At 45.3% G+C, this 24,553-nt stretch overlaps 1 protein-coding gene across 1 annotated transcript; it reads left to right on the forward strand.

The window, feature by feature from the left end:
* The first annotated feature begins 3,765 nt into the window (after positions 1-3,765).
* On the forward strand, positions 3,766-22,743 carry TMCO1 (transmembrane and coiled-coil domains 1). The gene is made up of 7 exons (XM_075710983.1): positions 3,766-3,850; positions 5,443-5,520; positions 8,991-9,050; positions 12,658-12,704; positions 13,335-13,402; positions 17,009-17,153; positions 22,390-22,743. Exons 1-7 carry the CDS (start codon positions 3,781-3,783, stop codon positions 22,486-22,488), a joined length of 567 nt encoding a protein of 188 aa, XP_075567098.1. The 5' UTR covers positions 3,766-3,780; the 3' UTR covers positions 22,489-22,743.
* Positions 22,744-24,553: the final 1,810 nt, after the last annotated feature.

The following is a 24,553-nucleotide window of genomic DNA, read 5'->3' on the forward strand; positions in this document are numbered from 1 at the left end:
GCCACAGGGTACCGTGTTTCGAGAAAGGTGAGGCCTGATGGAGAGGCTCCAGCGGGGCCTTGGGAACAGCCTGGGGTCTGGCTTAGCAGAAGGACCGTGCGAGATCAGTCTGGAGAAGAGATGGCTGCGGGGACGCATGATAACCAATTCCAAACACATAAAAGGCTGCCACAAACAGGAAGGGAATACATTTCTCTTACCCATGGGGATTAGAACAAAATGTTGCCAGCTCAAATTGCAGCAAGGGCAATTCAGGATAGATATTCAGAGACATTTTCTAAGTGCGAGCATGGTTAAGTCCTGGAATAAAGCTGTTTAGGGAGAGTAAGGACTCTCCACTACTAAGGTTTAAAAAAATGCACTAGGCAAGCTCCAGTATAGAAAATTTTTAGTAGAGTTGATCCTGTGCTGGGGCAAGAGATGGCCTAAGCAATGCCCTAAGGTTTCTCCCAGCCCTGTTCATAGGATCAGAAGTTTCAGTGAGGTTTTTAACTTCCCATTTCAATAAAGTGAAACAGGTGTGGAAGTCAGACGAGGTCCCACGTCCCAGCCCTTATCACACAGGATGTGAGAAAGGATCTCTGGGGAAGGTGTGGCCCCTCTCTGCCCACCACTCCCAATTCCCCTCCAACTGTGCCCCCACGGACTGCGGCTTGTGGCATGGGAGCATGGCACTGCGCGCCGCCGGTGCCAGGGGAGGAAGTGCTATATGTGGATGAGAACTTCCTGCGGGGATGAAATCCAGCGGATTCCCACGGCCCCATGCCAGTTTCCAAGTGCTGACTGTGGGCACGGCTCCTGCGCACACCGCCAGGCCCCAGGAGCTATTCACAGCTCTTCTTTCTTACCCCCACACCGACACACCCATATCTGCATGGCAAAACCCCCTCAAGCGTGTCATGACCTCCGGGTTATTTCGTTCTCCTCATGCCTACACTCACTGCTGCCAGCCTCTCTGCTGCCCGGCTTGGAGGCAGATCAAAACCTCTGCTGTGCTGAAGCTGTTTCAGACTGTGCTGTCCGTCGACCTCAGAGCTGAGCATCTCTGCAGGATGCCCATCGTGGCATTTCATCTCCAGTTCCCCTTTTAAACCAGACACTTGCAGACGCTTGACATGCGGCAGGAGCAGACACACTGGTAGAAGGAAGGATGAGTAAACGCCTCTTGATGGGCCCTTGAGGGGTACGAGCTAAGGATATTCAAGGCTTATTTATACAGAACGCAAGGAGAACTTGCAAAGATCACATTAACGGCTCTTTCAAAACCAGGCCAGGGCTGTAAACTGGAAGTGAGTCAAATCCAAGTCCCAGTTAGCTTTAGATGGCATCTTTCCTCAGAACTTAACCTGAGAATTTTACACACACTTCTTCCTAGCTGCCGCTCACTAACATACTGTGCAAAGCAACTTAATCTTCTATTCAGCTTAAGTCCGGAGACTTCAGTATATGAAATCTGTTTGGACATGTCTCTCTCTAATCTGGTTTCGAGGCTACCTCCATAAATATTACCTCTGCTGTATCTAGAATATTTGTAGACCGCACCGGCCCCTAACTCATGCATCCAGAGCTATATATTATGCAAATGCTTTCCTTTTTCTCATATCCCAGGCTTGTTAGATTGAATCAAACCGCACCCAACTCTTCACCTGTCCTTTACACGTCGATCAAAGCACAGAATGCTGTTTTAAAAAGGAAATGCCATTGAGAGTAATATGCCTTCTGTTGTCTGAAAAAACCCTGCTGATAAGGATCCTGGTGTGATTTAAAATGACAGGATGAAATTACAAAGAGCCCGTGCCACCTCTACCTCCAGTTCAAAGCACAGACACTAGAGAGGAAAGAGGTTCCTCTCATTGACCATCTCCTCCTGGCCCGGCTTTTGCTGCACAAGTGTTCTGTGACAGACCATGTTCGGTATCGATAACTGATATTGGGTGAATCATTTGCTATAGTGGTATAAGAGAAACTGTCTCCAAATATTGCCTTGATTGATACTGATACATCTCACAGCCAGGAAATCCAGGGAGCTCTAAAGCGAGGGGAGGGCAGAGGACAGCATACAGCACAGCCAAGTGCATGAGGTGGCACACAGCAGGGCACAAAATATTACAATGGGTCCTGCCATGTCATCAGCTGTTAATATCTTCCTGCTGCTCGCCCTAAACTGAAATATCCATCTTTAATTCCATCCCTGTCTCCTTGATGGCTCTTGCTCAGTTCTCCCCTCCCTCCCACTGGAGTCCTGTTGCTCACAGCCAGGTTCTGCTCTCAGTTCTCCTAGATCTTGCAGAAAGCTCCCTATGCCCAGAGGCAGCACCAGGACTTTCCTCAGGGCACAGAGGGTGCTTAGCTGCAACTTTTCAGTAACGCCTGACTCAACTGTGAAGCCACCTGCACACATGTGGCTTTCGTGTCTCCTTGTATGCAAATGTCACCAGGCTCCAGAGGATTCGTTTGCTGTCTAATCTCATGCCCTCACTTATTACTTGCGCTGCCTTCTCTGAACTATGGTTTTGTCACCGTCTTTCTGAACGGAGTGTTTAATTTATGGGCGACAGCAGGGCTTTTTCCCCTTCATTATTCTTTACTCAGCTCTGCGCATGTAATCCCACAGTGCATTGCTCTTCACTGATGGCATGCTCCTCCATTACGTAAGGACAGGCAGAAACCAGCCCTTCCCTGCCTGCCCTGTTTCCTTTTCTGTATTTCTGCTTTCTAGGTCTCCTTACCCCATTACAGCTTGTGAATCTGGTCTAGTTCTGTTGCTCCAGCTGTAACCACTGGAGCCTCAATAGAAGTCAATTAGCCTCTCTGCTAAATCCTTGCCATTATTTCACTGTCCTCATTAGTGTTCCTCTTAGTCTCATCCCATCTGCAAACATTTTACACACGCACAGAAATGTAAAATTTACTTCCCCGCTTCCAGCCCTTTTAATTACTGAATGCAGTACTCTGCTGCTAATGTATGAGGAAAGAACAGGCCAGCAAGGAATCCCACTAAAGGGCAGGCAACAGTACTCGTAAATATTTGATCCCAGAAAATACCTCCTGCCACTATGCACTAGCAGGATATTCGTGCCATTAGCAAATTAACCCAGGGCCCAATTTTAGAAACTGGGAAGCTGCTCCATACAACCCCTCGGTGACTGCGGCGGGAACGCTGAACGAAAGCAAATGCCCTGTGCATCTTGCCCTGGAAACGGCCCTCGGAGCGGCTCGGAAGTAGCCCTGTGGGCCATCACGGCCCAGCGCGACGGCGGGAGGGCAGTGCTGGCAGCACGAAGCCCACCACGGGCCCTGCGCAGGGCCTGGGCACCACCAGAACCGGGTGTGTGGGACTCGGGAGGTGCTGAAGCAGGAGGACGCCGCCCCCAGCCCCAGGGATAGCGCCTGGTCCCGGCTCCGCTCTCCCAAGAGAGCCGTGCCCGAGGGCCCCGGGGATCCCCACCGCCGCCGCCGCCATGACACACCGCGCGGCCGCGCCAGGCCGCCCGCCCCGAGGCCCGCGGGAGGGGCGGAGCCCCGCCGCCAGCATTGACAGCCGCCTCGCCCAATGAGAGCAGCGCCTGCTCGCGCTTTGCCCGCCCCTCACTCTTCCCGCGGCTTTTCTCTCAGCGCCGCGTCGATTGGCCGGCGTCATCTCCCGGAAGCGCGGAGCTCGCTTCCGGCTGTTGCTAGGCGACGTGATCTCCTGTAGCTTCCGGGTGGCGGGGTCTGCTTCCGGGAGCGCGGCGGCGGCACCGGGGTGGGGGGGGTGGCGGCGACGGCACCACCACCATCATGAGTACCATGTTCGCCGACACTCTCCTCATAGTCTTCATCTCCGTGTGCACCGCGCTGCTGGCCGAGGGTGAGCGCCGGGCCGCCGCGGGGCGGGTTGCGGCGTCGCTCCCTCAGCAGCCGCGGGCCGGTAGGGCCTGTCCCGGCCGGGCGGAGTGGGGAGGCCTTGGGGCCGGTCCTGGCTTAGTGGTGCCGTCCGCGGGAGGCGTGGGGAGGGCCCGGAGCGGCTGGGGGGTGGCCGGGAGGAGGCGGGCAGGAGGCTGCCGCTCCTCGCCTGTGCCGCGCCGTCCCTGAGATCTGGCAGGGAGCGGGTTAAAGGGTGGGGTTGGGGTCACTGGGGAGTGTGGGCGGAACGGAAGGGAGAGCGTGCGTCGGAGGGAGAGCAGGACAGTGAGGGTGCGAAACGAGGTTCAGTTACTCGGGGCCGCCTGAGGCCTGGCACTTGGAGGTCGAGATAGGCAGGGTGTAGGCATCCCGGAGGACAGCAGTGAATAACTTATGCAAAACTGACCTCTGATGCGAAGTGGTGGGAATTGGGCTTGTTTGGTCTAGGAGGAAGTCTATGGCAGGATGGGCTGGCAGTTTTCCGTGTGCCTGAAAGAGGACAGTGGTGGTTTTCTCTAGCTCTTGTGGGAAGCACGTGAAGAAACCACCTGAACTTACAATGATGGTGACTTTAGATGGTTGTTTGAAAAGGCTTTTTAAATGGTAGGGTGTTGAAATAGTTGCAGCTTTTAAAAGACAGGTTGGATAGATATCTTTTGGGGTAGTCAAAGTCAGAGGCTGCTTCCTCTTCCCGACACTGAGCTATATCCCAAAATCTCCTTCATATCAGAGCTGCAAGACACTGTCTTTGGGCGTTCAAGGGCAGGGAAAGTCCGAGATGGAATATGATACTTGCTTTTTAGGACCCCTGCTGCATTGAATTTAGGGTTAGATGGTGTACACACCCATTGACTTTCACAGCACAAAGCTGTCCTGACCTCATAGCATCTATAGGGTTCCCTTCTCTGCAGCTGGTGATTCCTGGGTCTCAGTAGTGCAGTTCTGTTGTCAAACCAAAGCCAAAAAAGGGGCCAAAAGCTTTGTGTTCCTACACAGATTAAACTGTTCACAAACCACTGGTTCTGCACTTGTGGCACAACTCAGTTTGATCATGATTGAGTGCAAGGAGTTAGACTGGAGAATCTCTTGAGGTCTCTTATAGCCTGATAATCTATTTGCCTTTTCAAAATGTGCTACTGCTAATGGGCAGGTCCTGGTAGGAGTGGAAATTATTCCTCGGGCCTTGATTAGGTGCTATGAAAATGCAGAACACAAAGATGTTTATTGCCTTAATCAACTCCTGGTTTTAAGGTGAGCAACAGCTGGCAAATATGATCATGAAGGAACTGAATGAGTCCCACAAAACAGCAGTGCTCAGTAAGATGGCCAATAACTTCTAAAGACATTTATTTTATAGGCACCATTGCTACATGGAACTTGAGAAGGGGATTTGAAGGAAAGTGATGATATAGCTGTCTGGTGGTGCTACATTTGCCGTATTGTAATGTGGTTTTGTAGACACGATGTGTATTTTTTGCATATGTATTTGCTAACTTGTATCCCTCTTATTGCAAGAGGTCTTTACTTCTGTAGTTATTTGCTGAGTGTCTGTTTCAGGTATAACTTGGGTGCTGGTATACCGAACAGACAAATACAAGAGATTAAAGGCTGAAGTGGAAAAACAGAGCAAGAAATGTAAGTATTCTTAAGACATTAGAGAATGTGTTTTGTTGCTCTTGTTATATCATGCTTTAGCAGATGTCAAATTAAATAGTCTGTGCTCTGAGAAATTCCTGCTGCCTCTTCTGTTGAGGGAGAGAACTTTCTTCATTCATTGCATTTCATAGGAGCCTAATTTTACAAGTTACACAAATCCGTACTGGGGGGACTTATTTATGTCCTTAATTCTTGTCTTTTGCTGGAGGGAAGGTTAGTGCAAAGCCCTGTTGCGTTGTCTGAATTGCCCCTCCTCTTAATGGAGGATGGGAGGGAGTAAGAGATCTGTAGTGGTATCTTTTTTTTTTTCTGAACATGAGTAGCCAGTGCCTGTATATGTAGATTCCTTTAGATGCCTAAAATAAATTCAAAGATGCAGTTTCTGCTTTTCAAGGGCAGTGGAGAATTTGAGATCTGTAGTAAGAAGGAACTAGGGTTGAATAACGAATACCGTAAGGGGAAAGCATAAAATAAAGAGTAAAAGTGATGATTCATGGTGGGGGATGAGTAAAGACAGTCACGATAGAAAGGTCTGAGCTATCAGCTGGTATAAAAATAAATTATACTAGTATAAACTGGAAACAAATAGAATTGATTAGGAAGAAAAAGTCCAAGGTTATTTCCATAGGGAGGAGATCTGAGAGGCCTGGGAGGGGTTGAATAAAGGACGAGGGAGGAAGGGAAAAGGGAGCAGAGTGTGAGCAGTCAGAAGGTATGTATCAGATATTAAGAAGAACGGTAAACAGGAGAGTCTGGGCATGGAGTGTTTCAATGGACTGGTCTGTAACAGCAGCCAAGGAGCAGAGGAGAAATTTAGCTGATCTTTCAAACTCAACTGTGTGCACCCTACACAAGCTGCAGCAGTAAGAGGCAGCACACAACAACTGGGACCAAACCTGAGCTGGTTTTACCTTAAAAATATTTCACCAGGATGTCAGTGCTCTTAGTGCGTGAGAGCACAATGTTATCAAAGCATGTTCTTTGCAGTCTAGCTTATTCCAGCCTTCCCCTGGGCAAAACAAACTGAAGAGTTGAAGTATAGTTATGCTTGTGTCACAGCTCCTAAATTAGGGGCTTTTGTCATCAAAGCAGCATCAGATGTGGATTGCGTCTCTGCCTGCCTCACTTTAATCCCACTTGGCTGACAAAAATACGTAGGGTAGAATTAGCCCCAGAAGAGCAAGTTAGAGAAGTAGTTGAAACCCAGCTGAAAACTTAAAGAGTTGATGTCCTGGTGTGTTTGTGCTGTGGAAAGCAGTTAGTGGGACTTAATCTCTGGGGCTTAATGAATGCTGTAAGAGTTTAATGTTGTTTGTTTTTATGGCTCTCCTGGTATCTAGGCTATAATCTGTGAAGGGAAAGATGTGAGGTTCATGCATCTCAATTAGTTTCTTACCTCCCTGTTTGATTTCCACACCCCCAACAAAAAAAAAAAAAAAAAAAAAAAAAACAACAAAACCAAATAAGGAGTCACTAAAAATTCAGCTTTTTTTTTTTTTTCCCCCTCCTGTGCTAAGGACAGCTGGCTGACCTGATGGCTTACAGACAACTTGCAAAGTAGACCACTTGAGCCACACCTTTCAACTGTTATCTAACACATCTGAAACAGGAAAAAACACATTTGAGATCTTTAAGCTCTCCCATGAGAGTCCTAGCAATCCTTAGGATTTGCAAAAACAAATGGGCCGAGTAGTGTGCTTCAGCAGACATTGTTATTCACAGTCCTTAGTTTCATCTCCTCCTGTACTCTTGTTTCTATTGAGAGGCACAGCATTGTCTGAGACTGCTGCAGAGATGATAGTAAGTGTTCTGGGTAAATGTAGTGGTAAATTTGCAAGGCTGAAGGCTATCTCTAGAATTGCTGCTGTGTTGTGTCATGTATGTTCCCATGGACAGGCTTGCGAGACTGCCTGACAGTTATTTGTGCTGCTCAAACCATAAGGGAAGTAGGGCTGTAGATTTCCTTGGGGTTGGCATAAGCCTTGATAGTGCAGTCTAGAGTGAAGCTGGGGTCTGGAGGAGCTCTCTTGTTAGGGCTAGGAGCAATAGGTAGGCCTGGAAAGAGTCAAAGTATTCTCCAGTTGGGTTTAGAGTTGGGGGCGATGGGGTTATGTGGACTAGGGTTGGGATGGGCTGATCAGGATCCACAAGGAAGGTTATGGAGAGAGCATTCTGTGAGCACTGGGTGTGGTGTATCATCTGGCACCTCTCTCCAGCATTCCCTCTGAGCAGACTTCCCTGGGTTTTTTTTTCCCCTTGTGCTAGCCTGACCATCAGAGGTATGCTTGTTCTTTGGAAAAAACAATTGCTTGCTACATTACCATGGAAGAGATGATGTTTGGGTATCTTGTCTGGGCTAGTGTGTTTTTCTTAGCAGTTGTGACTGACTTGCATATCGCAGGCATTTCAGAAGCCAGCACTACAAATCCTTGTGTGACTTTAAAGGCTGCCTCTCTTTATTTCACCTGTGCTTTGAAATCAAGGCTAGATCTGTGCTCAGCTAGTACTTCCTATGGGAGAACAGTCCTAATGCTCAGGTCTCTAAGCTGGTTCTGTGAACTAATACTGAGCCAAGTCTATTCATTGGTAGAGTAGATATGGTACAGATACATAGAGTAAATAAAGGGTTGCTATCTGTTTTTAGACCATAGCCATGCTTTATCATCCTCACTTCTTGCAGTACACTTGTCACGGGTCTTAAATTAAAATGTCTGTTACTTTCTGAGAAAGCTCTTCTTGCTGTCAGCAGAAGAGCATTTGCAGATGAGCAGCCCATTTACTGTGTTGTAAGTTCACTATGCTGGCTTTACGTTAGCCTTTTTTGCTGCAGTGGTAGTTGTTTGCAGATGCTTGGTGAGTGTCTGATTTGGGGTCTTAGTAACTTTGAGCTTAGGCTTTAAAATATTGGATATGCTTCAGTACTAATTAATTGAAGAATGGAGAGGCTGTGGCTGACCACTTGGACAGCATTTCCCCTGAGAATGCCTGCCTGTGAAGAAGGGATGTACGAGAACACAGGCTTTCCTGTATTCTGCTTCCCACTGCAGATAATCGGGAGCAGAGCTTGCCACAAAGCTCTTTTCATTACACTTGCTGAATCAAAAGTACTGTCTAGTACTAATGACAAATCAGCAAGGGTCATTTGAGCCAAAATTGTCCCCAGACTGCTCAGTTAACAATGTAATGGGCTCTTGACAGACTTTAAAATTAACCCTTTAAATATTCTGATATCCAGGGTTTTGAAATCTTTTTAAATTATTTTTAAGTGTTTGGTGGAGTCAGCATTGGTGGTTTATAACTTGTTGATTCTGAGTATGTTCTTAGTCATACCTTGCTTCCTTTTGTGCCCCTGTTCTCTGAAGGAATAAAATGCTTTGTCTGGTGTGTAGAAAAGGGGTGGTGGTACCCCTATGCAGAAATGATGGAATATCTTTCTTTTCACTTGGCAGTGGAAAAGAAGAAGGAAACAATAACTGAATCAGCAGGCCGACAGCAGAAAAAGAAAATAGGTAAGACTGGGAGAGGAGTGTGGTGCCCCAAGAATGAGGGAAGGCTGAGAAACTTACAGAAGTGATTATACTTTCCTTCCTTTCAAAACTATTTATTTAAAGTGGTACTAGAGCTGATTCTTGGCTTGATGACTGGAATATGAACAGTTTTGCCCTACCCTTCGAAAACAGGAGACATCAAGTCTCATGATGGTTTCAGTCAAATGCGGAGAAGGGCAGGCATCGCTGAGAGGAGCAGCACTTCTTGCTGACCTGGTTGCCTTTCTCTCTGATTTGAGCCTTTATATCCATCCATGACTGTTATTAGCTTCCGTTGTCAAAGCTCTTTGCTACAGTATACTGGCAGCTTGCAACAGCTATATGACTGTATGATTGTGGTTTTGGATCTTTCTCTTTTTTTTTCCTCATTTGAACACTTAGGAGCTGAAGGTGTTTGCATGCTAATTCTAACTGCACTTAGATTTATTTCAGAAAAGTTTGATTAAATTATTTTTGGTCAGTTTTACGTAGTGTTTTATTTTTTCCATTCTTTTTCACTGTCAATAAGCTTAAGTCTTTCCAGGTAAAGGTAACTGAACTATGCAAGAACAACATGGTAGATGTTTAATGGACATAAGCTTTAGAAAGTTCTGTTATCTGCAGGACTCTAAAGTAAAATGTGCAGCAAAGCTCAGTTAAATTATTACAGAAATTGTGGCAGAAACACTTCCCAGAAACTCCTGGGAGTTGGTTTCCTCATTCCTCTGTAACACCAGGTAGCTGGATTAGTCATTTGATCTGTACAAAGCTTGGGAATAATTATAAACATATCTTCAAACAGTTCTTCCTAGGTATAAAACCTGTTATCGCTAGACTCTTGAAGGGACAAGAGCCAAAATTCTTGTGCATTTTAAGTTCTTAATCTTGAATAATCCATGCATGGGATGAATACTACTTGGTGGATAAGGCAACTTTTTAATGTTACCTGCTGTTATTGCATGTGATCACTTCTGAATGTGTGGCAATGACTTTTTTGCAGGGCACCATCCAAGCTATGTTCCTAGCAGAGAATATTTTACTTGTGCTTGGACTAAACTAATAAACAGTAGAATCTGAGGAATTCAGATGCTCCACCAATTTTTTTATACACTGAAATAATCTTGTTTTGCAAATGAAAAACAAAGCACAAAGGGACTAAGAACAGAACTTAGGAAATGACCACTGATTTTGTTTGCTGTGATGCTTGCTGGCCAAGCCTAAGATAACGAGACTGACTTTTTTCTTTTTTATTTTTCTTTTTTTGTGCAAGTGCTGCATAACTTCAGCATCTCATTTGTTTTCCAGTGAAGCTGAACTCTTAGTGTTTCTGAAAAATCAGGCCCTAAATGTCAAGCTGGACATCTAGAAAATGACTCACAGCTGTTAACTGCTTTTGAAATCTCTGATCCTAGTAACTGACTGTATGTCAAATCATTCTGCAAGATGTAGCATTGTTGTAACAGCAAATTTACTTGTGCTGGATTTCCTTTAAATTCTACCATTCTAGTTAAAAAAAAAAAAAAAAAGAGCTGAGTCTTTACAGACAAGTCACAGCTGTGGTACAGACCTGCCTCAGTTGCCATCTGCTTTGTGTGCAGAATGAGGCAGGAGGTGTGTGTATGATATTACTTGGTTATGTAAGTGGTGAATCATACATATACACAAGGAGGTAGGGTGAAAGTTGCATGGGAAGGCTTAATTTGGTATTTCCTACTTATCAAACTTTTTAAGTGTGACTGAAGTTGGTTCACTTTACATTGTGTCTAAATCACCTTTCACACTGCTGGAACAGGACACCTTTAACATCGTGGTACAGCCTTCTGTCATTTCAGCTTAGGGAGTGTGTTTGTTAGCTTAAACTTTGCTACTGCTTTCTGCATCCATGTGCCCCTAGAAGAAAAGACAGTGATGTTCTTAAGAGTCCACGAGTGCTGGGTTAGGCAGCAAAACAAAACCAAACAAATCAAAACAAAAAAACCCCAATGCTGGCAAATAAGATTATCGCTGTATCCTCATGGTTTGTGTTCCAGGGAGCAGAATAAGAAGATTTTTGGATGTCCAGGGTGCTGCTTGTTGACCCAGTCCTCTTTCTCTGTGCCTCTACCCAGCTGTATAGCAAAGTACTTACAGGCTGCTTATGTATGACTTTGGGCAGGAATAGACCATTTATGTAAGGTGGTAGGATACCCAGAACCTGTTTGTTTTGAATTTGTAGAAATAGGTGAGAAACAAGTCAGGTATATTGGGGGGGTCAGAGCTGTATTCTTTGTCCCTATGTGACCTTTAGCCCATCTAAATAGATGGTTAGTTATGTAGCAGAGGGGGAAAAAACAAGTATTTGTGCCAAATGTGGTTCCTAAAGAGCTGGCCTGTGGTTGCTGAAATGTCCCAGAACAAAACTCTCCACCTGGGTCAGGAAGCAGGTGTCTGGAAAGTTCCTGCCAGAGTGGATGGTTTGTAGTTTGGAGCAATTGAAAATAGCAGTGAGAATTCTAAGAAATTGGATCGGGGTGTTGCTACTGCTTTTCATAATGCTTACTGTGAGTCCTTGTATTTAGCAGGGGCTTGAAAGATAACTGTTGAGCTTCTGTGCCATGGGCCTCTTGTGCTGAAACTTCAGCTGGGATCCACTGGACAACTTGAATGCTGGATAGCCCTTGATAGTCCTTCTGCATCCCCTCTCTCTTCACTCACACTGTTCTTTGGATATTTCTTCATTGTCCACATCCTTACTTCAGCTAGGCATTGCTTCCAAGCCACGGCTGCCCCTCTGGATCCTCAGTCTGAGAGGAACCTAGTGGACAAGCGATGATGGGGGTGTGGGACAAGAAAGGTGACAGGTGGTGGATAATGCTCAAGGCCAGAACAGGCCTCCAGTGAAGGGCGTGGAAAATGCCCTCTCAGAAAATTGGGCATCTTTGAAGTTTGTAGTGACTTAAGGACAGACTAAACTCCCAAAGCAGTATTGTAAAATATTCTCTGCAAAGCATAGTAATACACACATTACTGAAATTTATGTAGAAAATACCTTTCCACTTTGGAGAATCTTTTAGGCCTGTTGGGGTCCAGAGTTCATTACTAAGACCAGCAGGGTGTTAGCCTTGCTGAAGTGCAGCTTCTGGGTCTGTGTACATTTTCAGAGTCCCTTCTGACACCTCCAAAATGAAATCCTTTCTTATATAATGTATCTGTAATGGTGAGCCTGGTGTGCAGCAAATTGAGACCACTCTCTTCTGGAAGTGCGGTATAGAGGCACTGTCTTTTTTCTGGCAGCAGTGTTCATGCTACTGTGTTAGTTGGTTGAGTTAGCAAATTTGACATTCTGTGCATTTCTTTCAAAAGTGCTGAATTGTGTGATTCTAGCCTCCTCCTCTTTTGTGCCTGCTTTGCTGTATGTTGCTATGGTGGAGAAGCAGTTGACTATGTAGAGTTTTTCACTTTCTGCTGTCTGGCATAGAGAGCTAGAGTTGGGTTTGGAAGTGTTACTTGTTTGGAGAGCCAAGAAGGTTAAGTCTTCCTGGAAATGAAAACACTCTGGTTTCTAGGTTGGTGTAACTGATTATAACTGTTGTTGGTTTTGTCTTTCCAGAGAGACAAGAAGAGAAACTGAAGAATAACAACAGAGACTTGTCAATGGTAAGAAAATTAAAGCCAGTTCCCGAATGCTGAAGGTTTCAGTCAGCTTTCCAACAGAAAGACTGTTCAATTGGCAGACATAGCAGCTTTTCTTCCTGAAAGGTCCTTCTGGATTATCTCTAATAGCTACAGATTTTAGTATGAGCCACAGAGTTCTCCAGCAGTTACTGCCTCATCTCATGCCCAGCCTTAGCTATTTTCATCTTTGTAAGTCTCCATGATGTTTTCAAATTAGAATTAATTTGTCTGACTTTCTTTTGTAAGTTCTGTCTTCATAATGATCCCCTGCTGATTGGTTGTATAGGCTTAAGGGGGGAAAAAAAAAAACCCAAACCCAACCTGTGGAAGGTAACAGGACAGTCCTTGAACTCTTCCTGCCCCCCCTCCACCCCCACCCCAAAGCAGCTCTTCACGTCAGTGGTCCACTCTGTGGCTGCCTTTGTACCCAGCTGTTGACCAGACTTCTCTTTGGGAGTTCTTCAGTCACGTTTACAATCACTCTGCCCTTCTGGGTCATCTTTTTTCCTTCTAGATTTCAGTGATGCTGTACGAAGCCTGTTCTTAAGGGTATGAGCCCGTAATCCCTCAGTGTAGGCCTGTTTTGATTATCTCTGACCTTTCTGCTTGCAGGTTAGGATGAAATCCATGTTTGCCATTGGCTTCTGCTTCACTGCCTTGATGGGAATGTTTAACTCCATGTAAGTATCAACTTCCTGGATTTTTCTTAAATTTTCATGGTGAATATATTCCCCACTTTCTCTCTATCACCTGTAGTGTTACAGTGACAGAGTCAATCCAAGAACCATAACTAATCTGTATAAAATGGATCAATATTTCATACAAGGATGCAGTTGTTTGGTCACCACATGTATATTCTGCTCACAAGGGAACACGACATGCTGGATGCAATCAAATTGAACGAACTGCATTCAATCTAGACACAACTCTAGCGTCCTTTCTGCTTGGGAGTATCTTGATAAGGGCAAGTTTGGTAGATGTCAGGCAAGCAGCTACAGTCTTCAGCTTCTTTGGCTTTGCTAAAATAGTGTGACCAAAGAGTGCTCTTGCAAGCAAAACTGGGTCAGCTCCCTTGCCCTTAGAAATGAGCTGTAATTGCAGAGTTCGTTGTTGCCCTACTTACGGTGATCAGAGTCAAGACACTTAACAGGTCCAGGCATGGGCTCTTATCTTCCTTTGCTTTAAAAATGACCTGGGATAGGTCTAGTTTTAAAAAACAAAGACAAAAAAAGCCTATACTGGTTTGCACAGTTATAGACAGCTCTGTTTCAGACATGCAAAACTAGAAGACTCTCCTTGATTTGTAAAACTTGATTCGGTCTTGAAATGTGAACTTCCCATTGGCTGTTAAATGTGAAGATAACATAAATATGGTTAGTATAACCTTTGGGAGGCTGCTTAATATCGGGGTGATACACTTGTTCTGCAAACAGGATTTTACGTTCTTGGGCACCAAAACCTTTGGCCTCTGTGCTGGCAGTCCCCAGGATACAGTCAATTGTTATTTTACTGCAGATCTGTGGGTGGATAAATTGCAAACAGGGGGTAACGTAATAACAGAAGTGCCCCTTTGTGGATTCTTTATTTATTCAGCTTAGTCAGACTTCAGCATCTAGCATTCTCTGGAATACTGTGAAACTGAGCAGAGGAGCACAACACTAAAGGACTTGAAAATTTGGGTACAATCTTGAGTCATTGATGTTTCATTTAACTGCAGCCTGGAGTAGGGATAGAGGTGCATCATGAGTTGTGTGTCCAGCAACATAGTGTCTGTGGGGATTTATAGTACTGCGTCTGAGGCATTTAAGTGCTTGCCTAGCTATTTGGATGTAATACAAACACCACCACCATCACCCCTGCCCCTGAAACAGTCTGAAAAACAAACTAAAAACCCCAACCTACTCTGCCCACTCTTCTAGAGTGGGAAGAGGCAGTTCAGAGTATGCTGTGACCGACAAGTATTACCGGACTGAAAATTCATTGAAAACTTTAGGAAGGAATTGATTTTGGTTAAATCCTGTGTGGCTCCTCTTTCTGTAGATATTAACGTAAAAAATCAGTTTATTGGTATCTTCTCCTTTAAGACCACCAAGTTTACTTGCCTTGTGCCTCCTGAGGATTCCTGCCCACAAGGACCATGCTATAAGCCACAGAGTTGATGTGAAGCTTTTGGGCATATCTTTCCTGATAAAGGGAACCTGAACATGAACAGCACGAGTATCCAGAGAGCTCACCGATTGTTTGAATTGAAATAGCTTTCTTGCTAATAGCTGAGGCTATTGAATTAAAATCTATAGTTTGTCTGTCTTGCCTTTGGGGTAGATAGTTAAATTCTTGCTCCTGGTCTCACTACAAGGTAGCTAGTATATTTGTATCTGAATGGCAGCTTTGGTGGATTGTACTTGCACTGTTTGAAGTTGATGGAATGGTTTGATGGAGCTGGTTCTCATTTATGTAGTGTCATTCTCTTGACATAGCATAAGGAGCAGCTGAGCAACTGCTTGTCTCAGGAGGAGAGTACTTCAGTTACAAATTCAGGAGGCTCTTAGGCTCCCTCTGGGAAGCTGCTGCTGCCAGGTCATCCATGGAAGTGCTGTGGGTGTGGCATGAAAAGGAGGGAAGGGATGGCTGACACCTGCAATAGCTGTAGCCTTGTTTGCTTGTCTTTCCTGTTCTTGAATGAGTTCATTGCTCTGGGGGACAAAAGGAGCAGGAATTGCATGGAAACAGCATGATGTGCCACCCTTTGGATAAGTACTATGGAGGCACTGCTGCTCTGTGGCTGGGCATCTCACCTTTGCCAAGTGCCAGCTTAGCCGAAATGGAAATTACTGTGATGACTGGCGCTCTTCCTTAAAGTCTCAGCAGTAACGGGGCAGCAGGGTGGACTGTGCTGGAATGGTATGTCAGTGTCAAGAAGCCTGGTTTAAACCCAAAGAGCAGAATGCTGTGCTGAAGATGAGCAGCTGAATTACTCTTGTAGCTTAAAAGGTATGTTAGGGCAGCGAGATCTGTAGTGGTGGTGGCCTCCAAGCAGATGGGATTTCTCCTGGGACAGGAATTAGCTTCTGTGTGTCTCAATTTTCTCTTGTCAGAAACTTTTTTAATGCAATCAATTCTCTGTCTTACTCGAGGAGTTGTGCATTTCAGTACCCCTTCATGATAACTGTGAAAACCTGCTGGAATTAAAAGCAGGTACCTCAGGGTGCTACTGCTGAAGTACTTGTCACTCTCGCAGCAGGAATAACGCAGAATTTTAAGCCACTGGGGGATGTTACAGGGAGATAAACATCCGTTCCTAGCTCTTTTGCCAAACTGCCTGTGAGATGTAAACAAAGTTGGTGTGTGTTTGAGCTGTAGCTGTGTGAATGCATCTCCACAGGAAAGAACGCTCATTTAGGATCTCTTGAAACAAGAAACACCTGTTAGAAAATCAGCACATGCAGAGAAAATAACATCCAAATATGCACATGCTGATGAGGCATCATACACACTTACTTCAAAAGATTGGGTTGACTGTCTGGGTTGGGAGAAATCTTTGCGAACTGGCCAGAATTCACACTCTGCCTGATGCCCTGGAATGTGGACCTGGAGGAGTTCCAGGAGCAGGACAGGCTGCTTGGAATATGTGTATCATCCTGCCTCTGCACTGCCTTTGTCTTCAGAGCTAATGCAGGGAGGACTGTTGGTATTAAAAAGCATACTGTTGATGGCTCTCTTATGCATCCTTCTTGTGCTGAGAAGTATAGCTGCTCTAGGAAAGGAATAGGTGTCTTTGGTTTACGCTCTGCTTAAAAAAAAAATGCTCTTTTGCTTAAAGCAAAGAGTCCATCTTCTTGCATTAACTGCAGTACAGCAGGATGATAGTCATCCATCTCTTATTCAAGTGCTGTCTGTGTTCTGGGGAGTTACCTGCTAAATCTGACTTTTAAATAAAATGCACCAGTAAAATGCATAACGCCCACCAAGATGTTTATGAACCAACAGCTTGTTCAGCTGATCACTTAAATCCCTATGAAACACTTTGGCTCTGACTATGGCAAAACTGTTACTGAGGGAAGCCTACTTACCCTGTGGATGACTGGGTGTGGAGGGCTTTGTGAGAGGTGTATTTAGCCTCCTTGGTGTTGTGTATATAGAGGTGGGCTGGAGAAGACAGCATGGCTTTTTAGCTTTCCATGTGGTCTCATCTGCTCTCGTGGCCTGTTGAAGATGCTCACTTCTTCTTTCTATAGCCAAAGACTCTTTTACTGTCCCCAATTGTGATCCAGTGCTCTCTTTTCCAGATTTGATGGCAGAGTGGTGGCAAAGCTTCCGTTTATCCCCCTCTCGTACATCCAAGGTCTCTCCCACCGTAACCTTCTGGGCGAGGATTACACCGACTGCTCCTTCATCTTCCTCTACATTCTCTGTACAATGTCAATCAGACAGGTGAGCACATTGCTGTGTCTCTTGTATGCCTGGAGCAGGGAAAGCACATCTCCATCCATAAGGAGGAGTCTATTACTGCTGTCCAGTTTTGCATGTATGATCTTTGATCTGTTTGTGGTTTCTGTGTTTGCCTTCATGCCTATGCTTCATATTCAAAGCAGTTCTAGGTTGGGATCATAAAAACAGTTGCTGTCCTGGACTGGTGTGGAAAGACTTGACTGGACACTTGCACCAGGGCACTAGAACAGAGTTGGCAGATATGGGTTACTTCATTGTGTGTTCGAGTCCTTGGTATGGCAATCCACAGTTTTGTCTCCATCAGAAGCCAATCTGTGACCTGCTTCTTAGTAATTATGACTTTTACAGTAACATGAGAAAAGAAGTGTAGCACCTTCAGGGGAAAGTTTCTTGGTGTCTTGAGGTTCTATAAAGGTTCAGTCAGTCCATAAATTTGCTAGAAAAGTGAGGAAAGAGTTAAAAGAGTTCTTTTGGGTTTGTCCTTCCTGTTTTTGCTGACTGCCTGATTTTTTTCAGAGTGTTAAGAACTTTACCTTTGGTGTCAAATCTCTCCCACTGTTAGGGATGTGACACAGAAAAGGGGTCTGGTATGATAAGCCAAGAGTAGGCTACGTATAGCTCTCCAGGAAAGTTGGTTAGCCCCATCTTTTGAAAAGAGAAGCATCAGTGAGGATAAGGGAAGTGCCTGGTCAGGAAGGTTCACTAGCAGCTTAAGTGGCAGAGTGGCTGTTGAGGACAAGTGAACCTTCCCAGTGCAACCAGAAGTCTACTTTGTTTTCCAAAGTTCTGCAGAGGGTGCTGGGGATATGTTTAATAGACTCTGGGGGATGGATGAATGCTGGTGCAACTAGCTGCAAATTATCTGCTCTTCTGTATTTATATTTCCTTTTTCTTTGATTCACTTCCTAAATTCTTGCTTTTCTCCTTGACCGACTTGTTGCTTTTCCTCAGGGAGTGCCAAGGGACTTAGAAAGACTTAAAGCAGATCAGCAAAGGGAAGTGACATGTTATGCCAGCTGCTGTCAGAAGTTTGGATGAGCTTGATGGAGCAGCGTAGTAACAGAGAGTTCCTTTAGTCGCAAAGTGCATGCTAGTGAATCGAATTCTCCATAACCCTCCATATTGGGTGCTTGTGTTGAAATGTATCTGTGTCTGGTCCTGTGTGAAAGCAGATAATGAATTGGAGAATACTCCAGGCAGGGCCAGCTTCAGCACACCAAAGGCCAGGGGCTTCCTCATTCTGTTTGCTGCAAGACAAATCTTGTTTCACTTCCCAGTAACTGGAACAGTGTTTGCTGCTTTGAAAGAAATGAGACCTTTTTAGCTCTTAGGATCACCTTCCTGAATTCCTGGGATGCTGTTCCTTCAGACAGTTCCTTCAGGCAACCTTGCCTGGTGCTGCTCTGTGTTACTCACCTGTTACATGGAAAGTCCGTTCTTGCTGATTACTAGTGAAACTAAATAGCACCATCAGCAAGATTTTTCCGCACCCATTGGTTTGATCAGGGAACTCCCTTGCTGAAAAATCCCCCATGGAATTTTTTTTTTGTGCAAAAGTATAATTCCTGTGGTTATTTCTAGTCTTGGGCATTTCCTGATGTTTCCTATTGTGAAATTGGTAGACGGCATGAACTGAGTGGTGGTCCGGTCTGGTTCTGGGCAGAAATGTCGAGCTCTTTGCAGGGGGTTGGGCTTTCAAGAGAAATTCAGGAAAAAAGTTGCCCTTGCGCTTGAGAGTTCGTGCTGATGGCCCTGTGGAGGATGGGAGTTACTTCATTGCTTTGGAGAAGGGTGTTTTCTCTAAGTGTTAGATTGTAGTCTTAATATTGCTGCCTTATCTATGTGATTGTGGTTAACTATACCTGCAGTTCTCCAGCTGTTAGGCAGCTCAGTTTCTTCCTCCTTGCTATATGGAGGGAGGGAAGGGCAGAGACCAGCCATGTTAGCTTGTGCAAAAGCTAGGAACTGAAGCTGTGATTGTTGGCATCCTGCTCTTGGCTTTATTACTATTTGAAAGAACTGATAACAGCATTGGGAAGAGGACTTTGAAGGGCTGTGAGAGGCCAGGGGAGAGGGGAAGAAAGTAATTAAGGGCTTAAAATGGTGCCAAAGACTTGCTTTCAGTGCTTTCAATGACCTTGGAGGTGAAAGCTTTGTGACCCTTTGTGTTTCACTGTGTGCAAAAGGGGAAATCTCACCAGGTCAGCTTCAAAACAGCTGTTAGCCCGAGGGAGGAGTACTGTTGTGGGAGTTACTGTCTGGCTGGATGCTGCTGACAACAGGAGGAGAAGGGAGTGGAGGTGTACCAAAAGTCAGGATAACAGGTTACAAACAAAGGAGACCATACATCCCCCAGCCTTCCCTTAAATCCTGGAGGTACCTGTGAAGGGATCAAAAGCAGGGAAGAGAGATGTCCCTAAGGAGCTCAGCAGTAGAGGAATTCTTTTGTGTGGGGGAAAAAAACCCAACAAACCTGTGGCCTGGAGGGAAATGCAGAGGAGTACGTGAGTGTGGGGAGACTAACTGAATGGTGATTAAACTGACATTAGTGGGATGGGCAGTAGCAGCATCAGGTAGTCTCTTCATGTGGTCCTCAGGCATGTGAGGGTGACAAACTCTTCAAACACAGACTGGGAAGCTTGCTGCCGGTGACCTGGCCAGCATCTCCCAAAATAGTCAACTCGCAGTGAGTAACTTCCTTTGCGCTGTTCCCAGCTCTCCTTGGCACGTAAATCCTGTCCCCTAGTTCCTCCTGCTTTCCTGTTTGGAGAGAGGAGGGTTGCTGGGAGAGGCCTTCCTAGGGTCCTTGAGCTGTTGGGTTTCAGCTGGGAAAGTCTGCTGTGGGCTGGGCGGGAGGCATAATGTCAGGGTTACATCCTCTGTCCCCGCTCCTGTTTCTGAGCTCCCAGCCTTCACCTGTACTGTTTGTGAAGAGGAATATGCTGCTGTTCCTCAGGCGTTTGCTGGTCTTCATTTCCTTTTCACACATGCCTGAACTGTAGATTAGGCTGCTTCTCTGCGAAATGTGTTCCCAGTGGGAAGAGGAGCCAGCAATTATCCCTACTGCCAGGAGTGCACTTTCCCACACGGCCTGATCTTGGGGCAGGGAGCCACTCACTGCCTTGTCTTTGAGGCTCCTTCTGGGTTTGAAGACAAAAGTGTAAGCAGCTCCTGTCCTTCCTGCTGTCATTTGAGGAAAGTTCAGAAGAGCTCAGATGAGGAGTTTGGATCCTTAAGTCTTACAGTCTTTCCTCCCTGCTCCTGAAGGTGATGGTCTTGTTTGTTGGAAGTAGACTCTGCAGGCTTCCTTGTGCAACGTGATGCACAGCAGACAGGACAGGTTTCTGCTGTGCCTTGCCCCAGCCCTGGTGTCTCCAGCTGTGTAGACTTCAGGATTGCTGTCCAGCAAAACTTGCTTTGCAGCTAGTGCAAGAGGCTAGCTGCCTTCCACAGCAAGGAGGGAACTACTGTGGAAGCATAATGCTGGAGAGTGACTGTAGGTCTTGGATCCACATACAGACAAACTGTCATCTCTCTTCCTCTTGGAACTGTTCAAGCAGATGGAGTCAACTTTAGCACCACAGTTCTCTCTCTTGATACTTAAAGGAACAGGGAAGAGGCAGTGCACACTTCTTTGCTTCAATGGATGATGCTCTGCTAGGATCTCTGACCTGCGGGTGAGCCAGTACACAGCTGCTAGGATCCTGGTCCTGCCTGCTGGTGACTCTGCAGCACCCTCTGGTGTTATTTGATCTGTCCATTAGGTTCTTTTGTTTTCTCCCTTCTGTCTGTCTCTTGACTAAGGAAGCTCTGAGAAGAGGAACTGCACGAAGGAGTCTCCCACAGTGAAATGTTCTTGTATATGTTCAGCTGCTAAATATCAACCAGTGGCTGATTTATGTAGGCCACAGACTAAACCTGATGTAATTCCTTTTCAAGTGTTCACCTCCTTTACTTTCATGCTTGTGTGTGGGCTGGAAGGAAACCTTCCTTTCCATAGTCTCCACCTGGAATGATTCTGATAATTTTTTTTTCTAATTTGGCTACTGTGGAATTATGAAGCTCTGTCTGCCTTTTTTTAATTTTTTTTTTTAGTTTGTTCTCTTTCCATGATCAAAAAGTTCAAGAACTCTATGACCTTGCTATCTGACCTATCCTGACAGTTATTTTGGAGAGGTCACTCAGGTTTGAAGAAAATCCTCCTTCCTCCTTTTGTTGTCTCAGTAGCCAGGACTCGGCTGGTGACATGAGGGGGACACAGTTGTTTTCTTCTTTCCCTTGTATCAGATGTCTTGCCGGCACTGCATGAGCAGCATCTTGAGCTGTACTTATTTACAGTGAAGGATGAAACTGAAAGAACTGGTAGCTCTTCGTAGTTGCATTGCTGCAAAATTTAAAAGGAATTTCACAAAAATCAAGAAAAATAACAAACTTTTAAATATTCTGCTGTGACTTTTCGGCTAATACTTGGCTCTGCTACTTAATTCTTTCCTTGTTTGTTGTTTTCCACTGAAACACCCTGCTCAAACGCAGATGAGGTCATCTCAATAGTCAGTTTTCAGTTTTTGCTACATATGTCCTGTTATACTGCATGTCTCCACCAAACCATTGTTCTGTCTGCATCACTAGTATTCATGTTAATTCTGTGCCTAAGCTCCTGACTTGAACTTGGCACGCACTCCGGTTGCCATGTTGCTGACCCAAATTCCAACTGCATTAGGAGAGAGTCTTCCTCGCCAGCTTGCATACCCTCAGGCTCTGATGGCTGCCATTAACAGGGGTTTCTGGAACTTGTGAAAACCAAGGGCTGCTTTGGTTCTGCATATGAGCAGATGTTAGGAACCTGCTCCTGTGTGTGCACTGCAGTTAAATTGCAAAGATAACTATTGTAGGTTGATTTTAAACCAACCTGTGTGCAAAGACATTAACGAGGTACCTGCCAGCTGACTGTGTGTGGTGTGTAGCTGGAGGTGCTAAAGAGCCCTCAACCTAAATGTGGATTTAATGATCAGAAGGCTTTTGCTGAGGTGGAGGAGAGTGGCCCAGGGATAGAGGTGCAATATATAGTAGCCAGATTGGTAAGGCTATGTGGGCGAGAACCTGAATCTGTTGAAACTAGTGGGAAGGTCGTACTTGTAAGCAGAGTTGGGATTTCATCCTCTTTGTCTTCCTTCTCATGGTCTGAGACTGTCCTGCTCTTCTGTTCTTGTTTTTGCAGAACATCCAGAAGATGCTCGGTCTTGCTCCTTCCCGGGCTGCCACCAAGCAAGCAGGGGGCTTCCTTGGCCCGCCACCTCAGGCAGGGAAGTTCTCCTAAAGCACAGTTACAGCCTTCACGGAAGGTCTGACCAGTGCACAAGACTGCCTTTGGGAGGTAACAAGATGGGACTCTGCACCAGGCTTCATGTGTCCAAAACCAGCCTATGCAGTATTGGCCACAGTCTTGGAAACATCTTCCACTTGGAGTATTCTACCAGCAGTTGTTTGCTCATCAAACCAAGGAAGTTCTCAGAAGATAACTTGACCTTTTGTTTCTGGTGTTTCTGAGAAATAAATGGCATGGGCATGTTTATTTAGATGTTTCTTAATTGTGCTGTAGGACAAGTAGAAACACACTGATGTAGTGCAGTTGATTTAGTTTATGGCATGGAAATCAACTCGGATAACAAGAGTGAGATCTGCAAAGTAGACAATTTGGAAAATTCAGAACGATCATGCTGAGAAGTGACTCTCTTGTCTTAGCCATACTGGCTATAGTCCTGTGTAGTAGGGAGCTGGGCAAGGAGGTGTGCTTAGTTCTCCCTTTGCAAAACTTCCAGTGTGGAGGTGAGGTTTTTCATTGGCTCAGGTGACTGCAGGCACCGGAACCTGCCCCTGCGTCAGGCTGCCCTTGGAGGTTGCAAGTGTTTCTGAATGTACTGTCAGCCTCTGTCTTGCTGGCAGAGTACAGCCCCACAGAGATTTTTGTGGCATTATACAGTTTCTGTAAAATTTGCTTGCTTAGGCAGAATCTGCCCATTACAGAAACAAACCCAGCCTTCAGACTTGAGTAAACTGTTAAATTATGTCAGTACCATCCACTGCTAGTGAACCCTTTATTGCCTGAGTGGTTATGACAGCAGCATTTTTGTTCATGCTCCTTAGTTTACTGCTAAACAGACTGATGATCAGTATGCGTCTTAAGGCTTCCTTCTTAGGCCAGGAAGCTCTCTACACTGTCATCTTCAGCAAATAACTATCTGGATCAGTCTCGTTGGCTGCAACCTGCTCACCTTGTTTAAAAGGGGTGAATAAATCTTGCTGCTTCTCTCAAGTTAGGCTGACAGTTTTCCTGAAGCAGGCAGTACATACAGAGGCTATTGGTTTCTTCCTTCTGTGACCAGAGGTTTATCATGTGGTACATCTTACTGGAAGTTTTTGACTAGATGCATGGCAAGGGGATAAATCTAACTTACGGCAGTGTGGAGCACGTGCAAGTGCAATACCATACTAAATATTGGATGAGTTCTCACTCATAAGTATGGGGCACTTCTATAGGATTATTTAATGATAAATCATGACTGTGGAATCTCTATTCAGTGTTCTACCTCTCAAAAATGAGTATTTGGCAGGTAAAGGAAAGCATCTACTGTATACTGATGCTGCCTGGCTCTAAAGCTGCATTTTTTTTTTTTAAACTTGCTGTTGTGTATGGTGTAGCTACAAACTTCCACAGGGAGCAGCCTGAGTTGTATAATTCCTGTTTCCATTGTGTAGCCTCTCTTAGTTCAAGGGCCTGATCTCACAGCAAAGCCAGGAACGTCCCAGCCCGTTACCTGCGTGGGTCAGCTTTGTTGAAGTGGTTGTTGGATATGGTTGCATATGGTTGTTGGATCCAACTAAGACAGCCAAATCTCATCAAGTATAACGACAAACTGCATCTTAATGGCTCCGGAAGGGTTACGCACAGTACTCTAACCTTCCCTGCTCCTGTCAGAAACTCTGCTCTCAGCAAATCTGCACAAGTTGCATCACACCACGCCTTTGTCACCTGGGGAGGGAAGCATTTGCACATCTAAATGTTACCTGAAAATTATTGATCTGTTGCTATACTGTTTGCTTTCTGCTGTCATTTGATACAGTAGTTCCCTGGGGGTTGTTAATCATTATAACAAACTGAGGAGAACGGCTTTCCTAACCCCAGCCACTAAAAGGTCTGAATTCTAAGAATCTACACAAGGGAATGAAAAATGAAAAACAACTTTATGACCACAAAGAAAGCTGTATGTATATCTCAAGAGAAATTGCAACTGTGGTCGCATCTTTGAGACGGCTTAACTACTGCAGTTCATTCGCTCCTCTTTTTTTTTTTTTTGCCCTTTACGCAAATCGCAGCGCAGCCT

This window comes from Pelecanus crispus, chromosome 5 (assembly GCF_030463565.1).
Source record: "Pelecanus crispus isolate bPelCri1 chromosome 5, bPelCri1.pri, whole genome shotgun sequence".
Lineage (NCBI taxonomy): Eukaryota > Metazoa > Chordata > Aves > Pelecaniformes > Pelecanidae > Pelecanus > Pelecanus crispus.

Bases quoted from the DNA above. Each gene is read 5' to 3' on its own strand.
- TMCO1 (XM_075710983.1), top strand. From the start codon at position 3,781: ATGAGTACCATGTTCGCCGACACTCTCCTCATAGTCTTCATCTCCGTG. The intron at 9,051-12,657 runs GTAAGACTGGGA...TTGTCTTTCCAG, and splicing joins ACAGCAGAAAAAGAAAATAG to AGAGACAAGAAGAGAAACTG. The intron at 12,705-13,334 runs GTAAGAAAATTA...TTCTGCTTGCAG, and splicing joins ACAACAGAGACTTGTCAATG to GTTAGGATGAAATCCATGTT.